The sequence below is a fragment of the Theropithecus gelada genome, chromosome 3 (assembly GCF_003255815.1).
Source record: "Theropithecus gelada isolate Dixy chromosome 3, Tgel_1.0, whole genome shotgun sequence".
NCBI lineage: Eukaryota > Metazoa > Chordata > Mammalia > Primates > Cercopithecidae > Theropithecus > Theropithecus gelada.
This window is the reverse complement of record NC_037670.1, coordinates 159,028,793-159,045,773: the sequence shown is the minus strand read 5'-3', so window position 1 is coordinate 159,045,773 and position 16,981 is coordinate 159,028,793. Positions and strand designations below refer to the sequence as shown.

The 16,981-nt window shown below is 45.3% G+C and overlaps 1 protein-coding gene across 1 annotated transcript; it reads right to left on the bottom strand.

The window, feature by feature from the left end:
• Window positions 1–468: 468 nt before the first annotated feature.
• On the bottom strand, window positions 469–13,893 carry LOC112621838 (aldo-keto reductase family 1 member B10-like). The gene is made up of 10 exons (XM_025381273.1): window positions 13,526–13,893; window positions 10,740–10,907; window positions 9,536–9,652; window positions 8,471–8,548; window positions 4,786–4,908; window positions 4,392–4,498; window positions 3,891–3,972; window positions 3,278–3,361; window positions 2,548–2,630; window positions 469–835 (listed from the first exon to the last, which is right to left on the bottom strand). The coding sequence occupies exons 1-10, from the start codon at window positions 13,589–13,591 to the stop codon at window positions 793–795; spliced, it is 951 nt and encodes a 316-aa protein (XP_025237058.1). The 5' UTR covers window positions 13,592–13,893; the 3' UTR covers window positions 469–792.
• Between the last annotated feature and the right edge of the window lie 3,088 nt (window positions 13,894–16,981).

Below are 16,981 nucleotides of genomic sequence, written 5' to 3'. Positions count from 1 at the left end.
ATTATTATAGGACAAACAGAAATGTTCCAGATTAATGACAATAGTAAGCATCTGTATTGTATTTCCACCATAGTTTCCAAGGAAATGCCACATCTCTCTCAGTGAACAGTAGCATCTTTGTGGAGTTTGCAGGCTGTGCCATTGACTCTTTGGCATGATGGTGTATTGAAGACAAGGTGGGAGAGCAAGACAGGGAATGAGTGGAGACAGGCAAGGAGGAAAGGTGGCAGGAAAAGACTCAGGAGGAAGAGGATGACCATCGATCGCTGTGAGCTCTCCCAGAGCCTGCCTGCCTTTCAAACTTGGTTCAGTCACTTACTACCGGAGTGGCCTTGACAAGTTCCTCCTCTCTCCCTCCTAAGATGTTAAGAGGACCTACCTCAGTGGGGTTATTTTGAGGATTCAGTGACTTCCCCCACAGGAAAACACTTCACATGGTATGGGAACATAGTCCACTCTCAATCCATCTTGGTTACCATCATTATTTTTTATTATTGATCTTTACATCCTCAGTGTTGGCAGAATTTCTTGTGCTTAACAAACATTTGTTCAGATCAGAGAAGTGGAAAAAATTGTCATCTGCTTATTCAAGCCATGTTTTTCTGTGATATTCTGATCCTAGTTGCACATACAGAAATACATGTCTAAAACAGCACCTCGATTCTGGTCTACAGCAGGATGAAGTTCACTGTGATCTCAGATAAGCTTGGCTAAAATAGGACGTGAGTGGAGATAGTCACACTTCAGCGAAGAAAGAGAATTCCCTGTGTAATGTCTCCAGGAGATTCAACCTCAATATTCTGCATGGTAGGGGTAGTCCTCCAAATGAGAGGATCTGCAGAAACAAGAAAAGAGAGAAACTCTGTTCCATCAAAGCAAAAACTCTGGTTGAGAAGGCATTCTTCTTTGGTGGACTCTATCATATCTGTGCTCTCTCAGCCTCCTCCCTGCAAGAATATAAGAAGGGTGCTCACACCTTGACCTTCCCTCAAACTGATACGAGGGCTTTGCTAGGAAGGAGGACAGACAGTGACCAGGGCACGGGAAACAACTCAGAATGACAACTCATGGTTAGCCTGGTGTCAGGTGAGGCAACTGACAAGTCTTGTCCCAATCCACTGTCACAACATGCTGAGGTAGGAAACAACGGCAGAATTGACAGCTTGGGGTTTGTTATGAGTATTAAATGAGATAATAGCACTGGCAAAGGGCTCAGGACCCTGGCACATTCTCAGCGAAGGTTCAATGGATGTTAGCCGAGATGAGTATTATCATCCTACTTTATAGGTAAAGAAACCAACTAAGAAAAACTAGGAAATTTACCCAACGTCACACAGCTAAGAAACCAGGGTTAGTGTTGGATCTGAGGCCAGGTGCACTTACTCCTGAGCCACCAACCCATTGCCTCCACTGGATATGATGTTCATTGGAAGGTCAGCCATTCAGTTTGGGGGAGAGTCCCATTTTATGTTCACCCTGCCTTTTTACACTAAGCAGCTGCTACTTTGTTAAACACTGATAAAAATAAGCCATTATAAGATGAGGAAAGGCTTCTGTGATACTAAAGGTGGGCAGAATAGATATGGAATATCACGACAAGCAAGCTGTGCTTGAGATACTGAAACCATTTTTAAAAGCTGAAAAATCATTTTGGCTATAGAAACATTGGAAGAAATTCAAATTGTCATTGAATTACAGACCTCGAAGTAATAAATGCCAGACAACTCTCTTTGATATATTTCATTAGATACATTAATCAGAAAGTATTGATTGTAAAGAGATGATTTAGGATTCCCACCTAGCCAGAGTGAAAACTTTCTTTCAACCACTTATCTGACATTTAAAGTAGAGTTACCACCACCTCCTTTAAGAGGCATTTGGAGATTATTTAATCCAGCCTCCCTGGCCTTCTTCCTTGAATGCTCTAAACACAATCCCACCTCAGGGCCTTGGCACCTGCTGTTATCAATTCCAAGAATGCTCTTTCCCCAAATATGCATATGGCATATCCTTCACAGCAAAGCCTCCCTTGACCCACCCTGTATAAAGGATCCGTCCCACTACCACCCACCACTTCCTATCCACTTTGCCCTACTTTATTTTTCTGTCTAGCATTTGTTACTGTCTGTCACATGTATTTTGAGTTGATTTATTTCTGTTCTGTCTTCTTCCCTCCCTCCCTAAGCATGTGGAGGCAGCAGCTTTGCATAGTATGATAACCCAAGCACCTAGAAAATGCCTGGCACATAGAGGACCACTAGATATTTATTGAATGTAGGAATAAATGAATGCTCACCTTCTGCCTATTGACAACACACCTTCTGTTACAATTCTAGCTCTACATCCAGAAGTTCAGACAATGAGCAGCAATTAGAGATGTGTCCCTCGCAGTGATTCCCAGGCACCCCAATTTTTACTTACAAAACTGCCCCAAAATTGTATTTGAAGACACAAGTAGTCCCAGCAGCCTTCTAGTCCTTTCAGCTAACTCTCTACCAGTTTAGAAAATCTCCTGGCAATGCTCCTAGTTAACTCCATGCAACTTACTGCAACCCGGTGCAGGCCCTCCAGTTTCTGTTGAAGGTGAGGATGGTTGCCATCTCCTCATCACTCAATTTAAAGTCAAAGACCTGGAAAGATAGGAGTTCCAGTACATCATCAGTAAGGCCATTACTGCTGTGACTGGAGACTGTCAGCCATTCTAGCAGGGAGTTCTAGCAGCACAAACTGGTCACAGGTGTTTTTCCCATTATGTCCACGGGATGCAAATTTTTCTCTAAATTAGGTCCTACACAAAGACCACAGTATTTGTAGTGCTCAGTGTTCTAGGGGAGGGAGACCAGGCTCACAGGCACTAAGCCCCAGGTGTGCACAGGCCCTGTGCTCCATGATGCGCCCTTCTAGAAGACAGTTCTCCAAGGACAGTTCACACCTCCTCTGCTGCCAGAAGATGAGCAGGGAGGCCAGGACAGTCTGCTCATGTGGTGGCCCAGGGCTTAGCTGCTCAGGGGCAACTGAGGGTCTTCTCAGTGGTGTGAGGCACAGCTGTGCTCACACCTGACAGGGCTTCAGCAGGCACCGTCCCCAGCATGTCCTAAGCCCATGGGTCATTCATCTCAGGTATATTGAGCCTAGCACCCTATACTGGAAAATGATAGGGTGGTGGGAACGGAGGGGGCCAAAGACAGTGGAGGAATGAGGTGAGAATCCTGGTGAGAGGGTCTGCCTCTGCCCCACCCCACTGAGAAGTACCAGGGCCGACCAGCCGGGATCTTACCTGAATGTTCTCAACAATGCGTGCTGGTGTCACAGACTTGGGGATCACAATCACATTCCTCTGGATATGGAAACGGATCAGAACCTGTGCGGAAAGGGGACATCATGTTTCCACTCAGCTACAAGGACCCCTCCTTTTATGGAACGGAAGAATAAAACATCTCTGCAGCTCACTGTGGCTTCAGGTACAATCGCTGATACTGACTGAGCCCTTTGAGCTATTAGATTTGTGTCAGCCCCTCGCTTCATTCTCTCCCTTCTCCTTAGGGACAACTCTGTGATCTTCATTTTTTAGGAATAAAGAAAGCAGTTTAGGTCGTAAGGCTGATCAGAGGTGGAGGTGGCATCTGCACCTATATCCCTAGACTTCAAAGCCATGCTTTGCGACTTGGCTGTAGGGCTTAACAGGAAGCTGTGAGGCAGAAGCTATCTTTGTTTCAGTGACGGCTCTTGTGTTTCCTGGAGGTTCCAACAGACTTCGAAGGAAACACTTTAGATGGCTTCAGCTCCTGTGTTCTTCCCCTTTAAAGAGTTAGTTGAGGACAACACAAGAAATGAAACATGAGACTGGAAAAAAGACTTGTTGGATAACAAGAAAAATAAAAATATGGTACCTGGGCTGTGGTTTTCTTGTGCTTTGCAGCAATCTCCTTAATCTTGGGATCCTCCAGCAGGGAAGGGTCCTCTGGCTTGGCCCTAGAGGCAGAAAGATGCTGATGTGAACAATCACCATGGCTACCATGTACAGATGGACACCACACCAATGAGGGTCTCAAGACTGATCATCAGAGCCTCTCCATCTGGGAGACAGGCAGGAGGACCTGGAAGCTTGGGTCCTTCCCCCGGGCTCTGAAGCCTCAGCGTTTTGCAAAGCCTGGTTCATCCTTGGGTGGCTGAACTGGAAATATTCCCAGAGGGTCAAACACGTCGCCCATGTTTTTGTTGTTGCTGTTGTTGTGGCTTTTCAATTCCCATTTTTTACCACCGTCTTCCCATTTGGTTGTACCAAATGCATTACCTTACCAGTGACTTATGGTCTCATACCAATATTTACCAAATATAAAATAATGTTTTTAAGATTATCAAGAGAAGGATCCACTGCTTGGAAGCCTCACCAAGGTCTATCCGGAGAGCCCAGCGGGCTGTAGGCTGTAACGGTGATGCCCTTGGAGTGGCAATACTGGATCAGTTTCTCCTGCGTGAGGTACGGGTGACACTCAACCTGCAACAGCAAACAATCCTCATCACGGGGAAAGCTGGCTGGCTTTTTGAGTTGGTCATAGGGAGTTCTACACAGACACCCAAAGACCACCAAGCAAAGACCAAACATCTACCCACTGAGATTCTTGCTAAAAAATCCATGAGATCAGCCTCACACCTCCCACAAGTGTCCTGATCACTGACCCCTGAGGTGACACTCGGGGCATACATAGCATTGAACATTCCTCCCAATGTTTAAGAAGTAATAGGGCAAGACCTTTATTTACCCTTATACTAAACAGAATTTACCTGGTTAGTCACTGGTTTATATTTCAGTCCAGGTTTGTTCAAGAGCTTCTCAATCTGGAAGTGGTTGAAATTGGAGATGCCAAGGGCTTTCACCAGCCCCTCATCCACCAGCTCCTCCATGGCCTGTCATAGAAAGGAAGACCTTTTGGGCAGCCCCAGAGGGACTACAGGGACCCTGGCTTCCCTTAGTCCTCCCTGGGTCAGAGATTGCTAAAGGATCCAGAACAACAGGGTTAGCCGAGGCATTCACAGGAAATTTCAGTCCAGGGCCTGGGTGCCCATCAGTGAATGTTCCAGTACTACTGCCCCTCCTCAGCCCAAGAAAAACTAGGAGTAACAGGTAAAGATTTTATATTCTTGCCACCCTCACCTTACACATAAAGAAACACACTCAAAATTATACTTCTGTACACAGGGGAAATATGAAAGTTTTGTAATGCAAAAAATAAAAAAATAAAAAATGAACATTTGCAAACTTATGAGATGATTTTATTTTTAATGAATCCAAATGACAGTGGGTAGCTACTGCTGTGTGCGCATTGTACACCCAAACCTGGGCAAGCTGTGTTAGTCAGGAAGAGGCTGCAGCATGTGGAGAAGCCTCACTTGTGGGTCCTGAGTCACTTTCTCCCACATCAACCGTGCTTGGGTTTGCAGGAAGGTCATGCGTATAGATTATGCCCTGGCAGGGGCACCTGGGCAAGGGGTTGTGTGGGGCTGAAACCTGACCCACCGTCTGCATATCCAGCCATGCTTCCCGGTACAGAAACTACAGGGACCCCCAAGGAAGGGAATCTTTGTATAACTTTTAGCCTATATTGGGCATTTTCCAAACTTGCCCAAAGATATCATATATGTTAGCAGCAGCCTCCAATGCAACATGTATTTATTAGCCATCTATTGCATGTTCCAGAAGTTGTCAGGATGTAAAAGTATACAATGTGCTTCCTTCTTCTGGGATTCTCATAGTCCAATTAAACTGTTAGGGTTCCCTTCTGTGGAGCCATTAACCATGACCCCGAGGTTACCTCAGATAACATGACCGTGGCATAGACAGAGTCAGAAAGGGCAGAGAAGGAAGAGATTCACACAGCCTGCAGCTGTCAGGGCAGACCTTCAGGTAGAGTTTAAAGTGAGCCTAAAAACAAAAAACAAACAAACAAACAAAAACAGAGAGAGAGAGAAAAGAGGGGAAAAACATGAGCCTATGAGACAGGAAGGCAATAGCAAAGCTCAGAGGCAGGGATGAACATGACTTGTTCAGGGAACTCTTTATCCAGCCCTTCTCAACTTTGGCTGCAACTTGGAATCACCAGAGAAGTTTAAAAACTACCGGTGGATGCAGTGGCTCATGACTGTAATCTCAGCACTTTGGGATAGGATTGGAACAGGGGGTTTGGGCCTGGGTTTCAGCAACCTAGGGTAAGTTTTTTAACTCTTGTAGACCTTCATATTCTCTTCTTAAAGTCTTATAATGCATACTAATAACATATATCTTTCTGATACACATTATCAGAGCCTGAGACAGGAGGATTGCTTGAGGCCAGGTGTTCGAGACCATCCTGGGCAACATAGCAAGACTCTGTGTCTACCAGAAAAATTTTTTTTAATTAGCTGGATGTGGTCGCATGTGCCTCTGATCCCAGCTACTTGGGAGGATTGCTTGAGCCCAGGAGTCCGAGGCTGCACTGTGCTATGATCTTGCCACTGTACCGCAGCCTAGGCAATAGGACAAGACTCTCTAAATTAAAACAAACAAAAATAAAAGTAATATCGGTGGCTGGGTTTCACCCCCCGGAGTTTGTTACAGATTTTATCTGAGTTGTAGCCTAGACATTGGGATTTGTAAACTCCTCAGGTGATTCTAATGCTCAGCCAACATTGAGACCACTAGCGTAGAGGAAGTTACTCAGTTGAGGAGAAGAGTTTAAAAGCTATGAAATCTTAAGGTTCCCTCAAACTGCCGATGGAGCAATTAGATAATTTAAAAGCTATTGTACATCATAGGTCAGGTTAGTTTGCCTGTCTTCGAACTTGACATCTTTATACTTTTTCCTCCCGTCTGCTTCAGGGTGGTCAATGAGGTTTCTACTGAACTGGCTGTGGGTCTACAGAAACATCCAGTGCTTTCATATTCAAGCCTGCTTGTTTCAAATCAGAGCCTGTGACCTTGATCACTGATATCTTTTCATGGCTTTCAAATGTTTTATTTAACAGTCATTCCTGTATTCATTCAGAAAACAGCACTGTGAGACGCAGGCTACACTTACATACTTGCCATACTTAATATCATCATAGGAGCTAAGGCAAAAAAACTGATCAAATGTAAGGCAAACTGCCAGGTGCAGTGGCTCACACCTGTAATCCGAGTACTCTGGGAAGCCGAGATGGGTGGATCCCCTGAGGTCAGGAGTTCGAGACCAGTCTGGCTAATACGGTGAAACCCTGTCACTACTAAAAATACAAAAGTTAGCCGAGCGTGGTTGTATGCACGTGCAGTCCCAGCTACTCAGGAGGCTAAGGCAGGAGAATGGCTTTAACTCGATAGAGGGATGTTGCAGTGAGCCAAGATGAAGCCACTGCACTCCAGCCTGGGTGACAAAGTGAGAGTCTGTCTTTAAAAAAAGAATGTTGTGTTTGTGGATTAATGTTTTTGGACCAACAATACACAGAAAAAGCTACATTTAATTGAATCTTGTCAATTCTAAGCATTTCAGAAAGGTGAGGCTTAATATATTTTCCCTTGTAAAACACAATACAAACTCGCAACTACATGCATCCCTACACAGACAGCTGCCACTATGACACCATTAACTCTTGGAGTCATATGCCAGTGTTCATTTATAACTCATTCCTCCACTTTGTTCTCTACTAGCATTTGCAAAAGGATAGACTGGTATAATAAAAAACGATCAGAGAAAACACTGATCCCTAATTCACTTTGAATGTGAATGATGTGAAACAGGTCATGATGTGATCTGGGAAGCAGGGCACTCAGGCTCCCTGATTTCTGGATTTGTGTTCACTGCCTGCCAAGCACCACGCTGATGGCTTTGGTGGTTGGACTTGTGACTCAGATGAGTCTAGGTCCAATCCCAGCTCTGCCACACACATTGTGACATGACCTGCGCAAGTCACCAATCAATCTAGGCTTCAAATGTCATTATTTATAAAGGTGGATGTTAACCCTGTCTTATAGGTTTAGATGATTAAATGGCTACTGTGACTAATGTTTCTGGCATGTAAACCATCTTAATCTTTATTGTACCCTCAAAAATATATATTAGTAGTATGTGTTATAAGACTTCTTTTTTAAGAAAAGAAAACTCAGCACTAAAAGAGTTACAAAACTGACCCTAGGTTACTCAGCTGCTATGAGCAAACCCAGGCCCAAACCTCCTGTTTCAAATGGCTCGCCCTGGTTTGTGAACAGCATGTGTGTTCCCCAAAGTGGGGTACATTGTATTTCCAGTCTTATTGGAAGACTCAGTTCTAGACTTGAAATCTAAATAGTATCAGATGCACCCAAAAGCCAAAGGTGATGAGGAAGATATTAGAAGAGCTAGAGAATCACAATGATGAAATTAGAAAGCATCAGGCACACGGCCTCTTTCATATCAACGGGAAGTCTCATGGATAACTGAAGATTTCTCTCCCAGCACACGTAGAGGAAGCTGGAACCTACCTCCCAGGCATCCAAGAACGTTGCTTTTCCACCGATGATATTACCTTTATCATCTTTGGGAAAAATGTTATCCCCAGACTGTAAATACAGAATGAAAAGTTTACTGGAATCTGCATCACGGCACTTGGTTCTGTTAAACAAGGTTTCAGGGTCCTGACTCTTGCTAAATACCACATGTGCACACCAGTTTTTCAGACTCTGCAGTACATGCTACAAGTATGTGAGTTTAAATAAAATCTCTATATCTACTATAGCATATTAATCCATATATTTTAGAAACCACTGGATTGACGTTAAGATCTGCAGTTAGTACATTCCAGAAGCCACCTTTATCACCATAGACATTCACCTCATACACCTAGATCCTGTGTACACCCAAAGGCAAACTTTCATTTCAGTATCACTGGATAAGGATTAGATCTCCAGGGTGTGGTTTTCTGGGGAAGATATTGGCCAGCTTCCATCCTTGCAGCTTCTAGAAGAGACATGGAATGAGGGATGGCAGGCCATCAGCACTCCCGCTGGTCAGGAGGGGAGAGAGCTGGAAATTTGTCTCTCCCACCCCTCAGGAGCAGCTAGAGCAGAGCCCCAGGCAATGGGAGCCGCGATGACTATTGGCTTCCTTCCAACATCACCGCACTTGGGCTTTTCTCCAAGATGCCACTCCCGGGGTGTGCTTTGCTTAATAAGATAATTAGGCCCTGGAATATAGTTATGAAAGTGTAATCCAAGGGATTTCCTGGGAGGGCAACTGTGGGGCACGAAATCAAGACAAAGGTGATAGGGCAGTTGCAACTTGTCTGGGCTGCCAGAAATCATGGCTTCTCTCAGACATAACTGCAAGAAAACGCAGGCATGTGGCCACCTCAGCAGCACACATGGCCTCAGCCTCCCTTCCATGCCAGCGTCTTTCTGCTCCAAGGTCTCTTCCTGACCACCTGACACTCCCAATTATGAACTACAAGGTCTCTTGCTCCAGTCCATACCACCCCCCAGCCCTAGTGCAGCTAGTATTTTCTGACACCTGCTCAGAAACTAGAGGCTGAGAAAGGGAGTCACTCAAACCTTGAATCCCTGTGGCCAGTGAATAAGATAGACGTCCAGATAGCTCAGCTTCAGGTCCTTGAGGGTCTTCTCAAAGGCTTTCCTCACAAGCGGTCTCTCAAAGAAAGTGGGCCCCAACTGCAAAGAGTGCAACAGTGAGCTGTTAATACTGAGAAAAGGAAGGGCCACATTATACCCATTGTCTTTGCCTTTTGATTTGCACCCTGATCTAACCTGGCACAGGCCATTTATAACAAAGCTGATTAAGATCTACGACACAGTGTGGAAGATCACCAGGGCTCAGCACGTCAATGACATGTCTTAAGTGTTAAAACCAATTTACTTTTTCAACTCTCCTAGTACTCTATATGTCTCTCAGATCATTTAAGTAAATGTGGCCACAGATTTGAAATGTTTACCTGTCTCAGTCTCTTCCTCAACTGTGGGCTCTCTGAGAGTAGGACTTGTGTGTAACTTTTAAATGTCAAGCATTCTTAGGCCTTCGAGAAAGATGGTCCTTTATCTGACCTATCTGATAGGTCCCTTATCAAGCCTGTCAGGCCCCAAATGATAACTTTATAAGGGCTTTATCCACACTTGGCTGCTACACAGTGGGGTCTATATGTCCCACCAGATGTATGCAATATCCAAGTACCTAGAACTAGTGTTTTCTCGCAAGTTGTGTATAATGTAAATCCAGTGATTCTCAACCCCCTCACACCCAACACCCCCTTCTTTTTTAAAACATTGTGTACCTCACCTTTCGATAGATTTAATGAAGAAAATCATATGTGACAATAGAAAAATGCTCCTACTGTTTCCAAAATGCCCTCTGGCTGACAGCCTCAGGGACATAGTCGCATGTCCACAGTGCTGACAGGGAGACCACACATCAAGCCCTGCCTGTACCCTTGGCCTCTGACTGCCTCTGGGCAGATGGTGGATCCCTCTGATGGGGAACACGGAGGCCCAGGGCAGTGCAGGGCTCCATGGAGACAAGCCCACTGTGGGAAAACCAACCCGCAGGCAGGTGGCGCAGCAACGACATGTTCAATGATCAATAGCGGCTTGGAGTATGGATAGAATTGTATCCACGGATGTTATCAAGGCAGGGATGAAAAGGGCTACATATAGAAAAGGCTGACAGAGATCTCGCTGCCGACCCGACCCAGATACTTCTGCCTGCCTTCAAGTGAAGGCCTCCCACCCAATGCGCCATGTACACCTTGCTGACGATGAACAGGTCCTCCCGCTTCACAGCCTGCTCTTGGATCTTCTCTTGGATGGCTTCCCCCACCTCATGTTCATTCTGATAGACATAGGCACAGTCAATGTGGCGATACCCTGCATCAATGGCCACCTTCACCGCTTCTTTCACTTTGCCGAGAGGAGACTGAAAAGCAAAAGAAAAGCCCATCACACATGTATTATTTTTTTTTTAAGCGATGGGGAGTTGCCATGTTGCCCAGGCTGGCCTCACACTCCCAGGTTCAAGCAATCCTCCCACCTCCGGAGTAGCCGGAATTACACCACAGTCAGCAACCAACATAGTCTCTTATCCCCAGACCACCTTCAATAGGCTGCCCCACATGGCCCAGTTTCTCCAAACCAAGGCCTCACTGGGCTCTCCTTGGCCAGGGGATATCCAGGAGGATACACACTTTAGAAAAGTTTTCAAAAGAAAAGGAGGAAAGTGAATTAATTTTATGATTATGTCCTTATGTCCTGTCCTAGTTAAAGTCAGTTTCCTTTCATCCAGGTTAGTCCTGAAATGTCTTCAGGTGTGTCGGGGAGTGCAGATGGCTCCACTGCAACTTTCTGAAGACCCAGATGAAAGCTTGACTCTAAATAACCCAGAGGGATTTTCAGACAATATCCCCAAACAGTGATAAGGATCTGGATAATGGTCATTACAGCATCAATCCGGATTCCAACACTTACTGGCTGTGTGGGTCTAAGCAGGTGATTCAATCTCTCTCAACCTTGTCTGCAAAATGCAAAAATTAGCAAGAGCCTCATGAGGCCTTAGTGATGATAACATGCTGCAATGAATGTTAGGTTTTTAGCAAATCACCTGACACACAGTAAGGCTCAGTAGAGGCCATTCATTATACAATTTCCTTTCAGAAAAAAAGGAGAAACAGAAAACCTTATAGGAATACAGTTTGTTTTCCATTCCTATAAGAAGAAAGAGGGAGGGAGGGAGAACGAGAGAGAGGGAGAGAAAGAAGGGAAGGAAAGAAAAGAAAAGAAATAGAATTATCATATTTTGTTCTAAACTGGCCAAGCCAATGATGGGGGCAAAAAGCACTTAAAACTTGATCTCTCACAAAATAGTCTTTTAAATGTCTTCTACTGCGAGATAACAAACATTGAAAAGTACATAAAACATAGATGCACAGCTGCCCTACCACCTGGAGAAGAAACGGCTGCCACCAGGCATCCAGAAACACCCCTGTGCCCCCAACCGCTACACCACACCCTTCTTCACCTCCACCGCTAAGTTCATAATCCTTTAGTCTATCATCTCCACATGTGGAAGAGGCTCCCTTCATAATTCTTACATTCAATTCCAAAATTCTGAAACTGTCTGGTAAACTTACCCAGGGTGGGCAGATTCCCTGGAGTTCTGGAAGTGATTATTTGTTCCATTTATATAGGATTGAAGCTCTGATTTTGAGTAAATCTTGCTAATCAAGCAACAGACTCCGTGCATGAATCAAGCTGGAAGTGATCAGTTCGCCCAGATTAACCAAGAATGTATCCTGAGAATGACTCAGTGTGGCAACAGAGTGTCCTACCCTCCAGCTTGGCACAAGAAGGGGGGAAAAATCAGGGTGCACAGAAGGAAAGAGAGCCAGAGGCAGAAGACTCAGCAGGGACATTAGCCATGAGAGATAGGAGAGAAGAGGAATTCCAAAGACTGCTTATGGTCACTAGTTAGGGTAGTGCTATCATGGATGGAAATGGCAAAGAAGGCAGAGTGAGGTGGTGATGGAACAACTTCAAACTTAGCCTAAGAGAGGCTCGGGAACCTGCCTCACTGAGTCCTGGATGTGCCTTACGCCGTTTTGCCAGCTGACATTAACACAGCCGGGTGGAGCTCAGGACTCCCAGCCCAGGCTCTCGGCAGCCCCAGCACGTTGTAGATTTCAGTGTGTACAGGAACCACCTGTGGATCTTCTTAAAGTGCAGATGCCCATTAGGTAGCCTGGGGTGGAGCCTGATACTCTGCGTTTTCTCTCTCTCTCTTTTTCTCTTTCTTTCTTGGATGTCACTCTGTTGCCGAAACTGGAGTGAAGTGGCACCATCACTGCTCACTGCAGCCTTGACCTCTCAGACTCAACACTCAGTCTCCACCTCAGCCTCCCAAGTGACTGGGACTACAGGTGCGCCCCACCATGCCCAGCTAATTTACTTATTTTTTTGTGGAAATGGGGTCTTACCATGTTGCCCAGACTGGTCTCCAACTCCTGGGCTCAAGCAATCCTCCCGTCTGGGTCTCCCAAAGTGCTGGGATTACAGGCATGAGCCACCACACCCGGCCAGTTCTGCATTTCTAACAAGCTCCCAGGTCATATGGATTCTGCTAGCCCAAGTCCCACACCCTGATCTGCAAAGGGATGCCAGGACTTGGGGCTCTGTATCCTCTCCGCAACCACCCGGCCCACAACAAACCCACAGTCAAGACTCTGGGGAAACATTGAGCCCAATTAAGTGTCCTAGAGCCAGAGAGAGAAACTGCCCTGGAAAACAATTTTAGGTCCAACACTGCTTGAAATCTGATACTTGCTAGAGAAGCTCTCAGCACTGCTGGGAAAGCCAACCTTGGAGCTTTGCAGCCTGAATCAGCTCTGAGAAAAGAAAGCAACCGCAGTCCCGGCTCCAGGACTGAATCTCACCTCTCCAAACCCCTGCCCGACCTCCAGGCTTTCCTGGCTGAATGCAGAAAGAGAAAACACCCAAAAGCCCCTCCAGAGAAGAAGGCTGTGCAAAGATTTGCATATTTACCTTCCAAGTGCCCAGGCCCACAATGGGCATCTTGGCTTTGGTACTGAGCTCCACAAAGGTGGCCATGGTTGGCGCAGAAATGATTCTGAGTGAGCAGGTAGAAGTCTCACGTCTTGCTTTTTGTTGTTGTTTTTGAGACAGTCTTGCTGTGTCGCCAAGGGTAGAGTGCAGTGGTGCGATCTCGGCTCACTGCAGCCTCGGTCTCCTGGGTTCAAGCAATTCTCCTGCCTCAGCCTCCTGAGTAGCTGGGATTACAGGCGCCCACTGCGACTTCCAGGTAATTTTTATATTGTTAGTAGAGACAGGCTGGTCTCAAACTCCTGACCTCAGGTGATCCACCCACCTCGGCCTTCCAAAGTGCTGGTATTATAGGCATGACCTACGAGCCCGGCCACATGCTGCTTAAGAAGGCTGGTGCTATCTACAGTGGGAGGAGTTGGAGCCTGGCCACAGTAGCTTTCCTGCCATAAGCAAACAGGAAATCCATTCCAGGCTTTTGTGAGATTGAGGATTATGTGAATGAATTATTAATTACGGCAACCTTGTGCAAAGTTCCCTCTTAGGTAACAGTATCATTGGAGTTTCTGCTTGTTCACTATGAGTCAACAAACTCAACACAGCTAAAAGTTGGAAAGTAGCGAGGGAGAGAGAAAGGAAGGAAAGAAGAATAGGGAGAGGGAGGGAAAGAAGCCCGGCCAACATGGTGAAACCCACTCTCTACTAAAAATCCAAAAATTAGCCGGGCATGGTGGCACATAGCTGTAGTCCCAGCTACTTGGGAGGCCTGAGAATCACTTGAATCTGGGAGGGAGAGACTGCAATGAGCCAAGATCGTGCCACTGCACTCCAGGCTGGGCCACAGTGAGAGACTCCGTCTCAAAAATAGATACATAAATACATGCATGCCTCATCATCTGGTGGCCACAAAGTCTCCAGGATCTGTACATGGGGCTCCTTATTTTTCCAGAGTATACTGGATGACATACAGTGGTAGTATTGTTGAAATAGTAAATCCTTAGGGACTGTCAGGCTAAATAACAGAGAGAGGGTCCCTAAAAGAAAAATATTTCTCTGGGAATAGAGCACTGCAGTGGGAATACACATGCCAGAGGAAACTATGTGTATATTTGGGGAAATAAAGGAAGACAAAAATTTTTCAAGGAAAAAATGAGGATTATCTAATTGCTTTGAAATAATTAACCTTGGCTACAAAGATCAATCATGAAAGTGTTAGTCTGAGGTTGGACAGGCAGTTGTTCACAGGTCCTTGCAGAGTATGTTTTGTGTTCAGTTGCAATGGCCTTTGTTCAAGGTTGAGGATTTTGCAGTCTTTCGTGGTAATTTTGGTTTTCAGTTGTACAACCATTAGAACCCTCCTTTCATGGCCTTCGGAGCTGTATTTGTTGTTTGTTTTTTAACATTAGTGACTCCATTTTTATTCTGACCATTTTTACGTGATACACAGAAAAAAGAAATATGTATTATTCATAATAATATTCCTTCAAGAACCACTTAACTATGAATTGGTGAGGAGGGAGATCTTTTTTAGATAATTGAGGTTAAGAAGCTATATCGATTAGCTGTTTTCATGTAACTAAACAACTGGTTATAACAGCAACCATTTATTTGCTGGTGATTTTGTGGGCTGGCAGTTTGGGCAGGAAGTAGCAGATAAGGCAGTCTCAGAACCACGTGGTGTCAGTTGGGTTTCCTCACCTCTGTGGACTTCAGTGGGGTGGACCGGGTTGTCAGGGAAGGCAGGAACCCCTCTTCACATGTTTTTCATTCTCATGAGGCTAACTTGGACTTGTTCATAGGTAGCAGCATTGTCGGAGGCATACTCTCGGAATGTGAACAGTGTCACTTCTGTCACCTTCTATTGATCAAAGCGAGTCTCAAGGCCAGAAAAGGGCCAAGGAGTAAGGGAATAGATTCCACCTCTTGAGGGGATTGGTTACAGGGAATTTTGGCTATTTTTTTTTTTAAAGGTAGAGTCTCTCTCTGTCACTCAGGCTGGAGTGCCGTTGCGCAATCTCGGCTCACTACAACCTGTGCCTCCCGGGTTCAAGGGATTCTCCTGCCTCAGCCTCCCGAGTAGCTAGGACTACAGGTGCACACCACCACACTCATCTAATTATTGTATTTTTATTAGAGACGGGGTTTCACCATGTTGGGCAGGATGGTCTCAATCTGCTGACCTTGCGATCTGCCTGCCTTGGCCTCTCAAAGGGTGGGGATTACAGGTGTGAGCCACACCGCCCGGCCGAATTTTGGCTATTCTAAATCAACCCCAGGTTTCATAAGAACTTTGATTAGCTCCTTTCTACCTTCATGAACTTACCAATCTGTTCCTGGTTTTGCACCGTTAAGAAACTCTCATTTTTTAAATCTGATGAATGTATGTCCATAAGATGCTTTACTTTGTTAAAAATAAATACATAAAAAATTGAGAGAAAATTATTTTGTAGAAGAAAAATGAATGAGTATTGTAATATTTCATTCTCACATCCATTTCTCTAAGAAATGGATCTGTCCTTCAACATCTGTTCCTAACCCATACTGTTCGAATATACGTGGCTGTTGGTCATGGGCTGGGGATTATTTATAATCAGCCACAAGGGGTTACAGTGTAATGGCTTACAATTTGGTGGGGTGGGACCACAGACTAATCGGAGTTTTTTGTTTCAGTCCTCATAACTTATTTGAAGCAGGGGGCTCGGCTGTCCACCCTTTGTACTTAGTAGTCCACCAAACATCTGCCCAGTCACCACAGGGACTTTTAGATCTCCATACTTATACTTGCTTGATGTTTTGTTGTATGGACATGGACACTTATCAACATGGGATAGCTTCCTTTGAACCTGCTCCTCTCCACACGGATGACTGAATAGGCATCGAACAGAAGGGTTAAAAAATGACTAGCCTGAGTTACATTCATGACAAGATGACCTTCTGTTGAAAAAAAAAAATAGAATAAATAAGTGATTATAAAGCTCTTTTTAGAGTTAATTTGATGGGGGTCGGCCCCGGAGAGAGAGTTCATGACTCTAGAGGTGGTGGTGCATTCTTGACTCAGGTGTGATGAGTCCTTCCTCTTTCTGCTGTCCGGACTGCAGTCTCTGTAGTTAGGAGCACTAGGTAGGGTCCTTCCCAGGCTGGTTCGAGTTTCCTTTCCTTTTACCGTTGGATGAGAACGTGGTCTCCAGGCCGATGCTGATGTTCTGGAAACTCCAGGGGCGACGCCTGTGCTAGGAGACCTTCAGTCTTAAGGGAAGAGAAGGTAGAGGATAGACCAAGTTTATAATTTTTGAGGAACTGATCCTTCATTGCAAACGTAGGGATGTCAGCAGTGGAGTGTAAGTAGGGAATTCCATAGAGCATTTCATAAGCTGACAGGCCAATATCTCTCCGAGGGGCAGTCCGGATTCTTAACAAGCAACAGAAAGACATTTAATC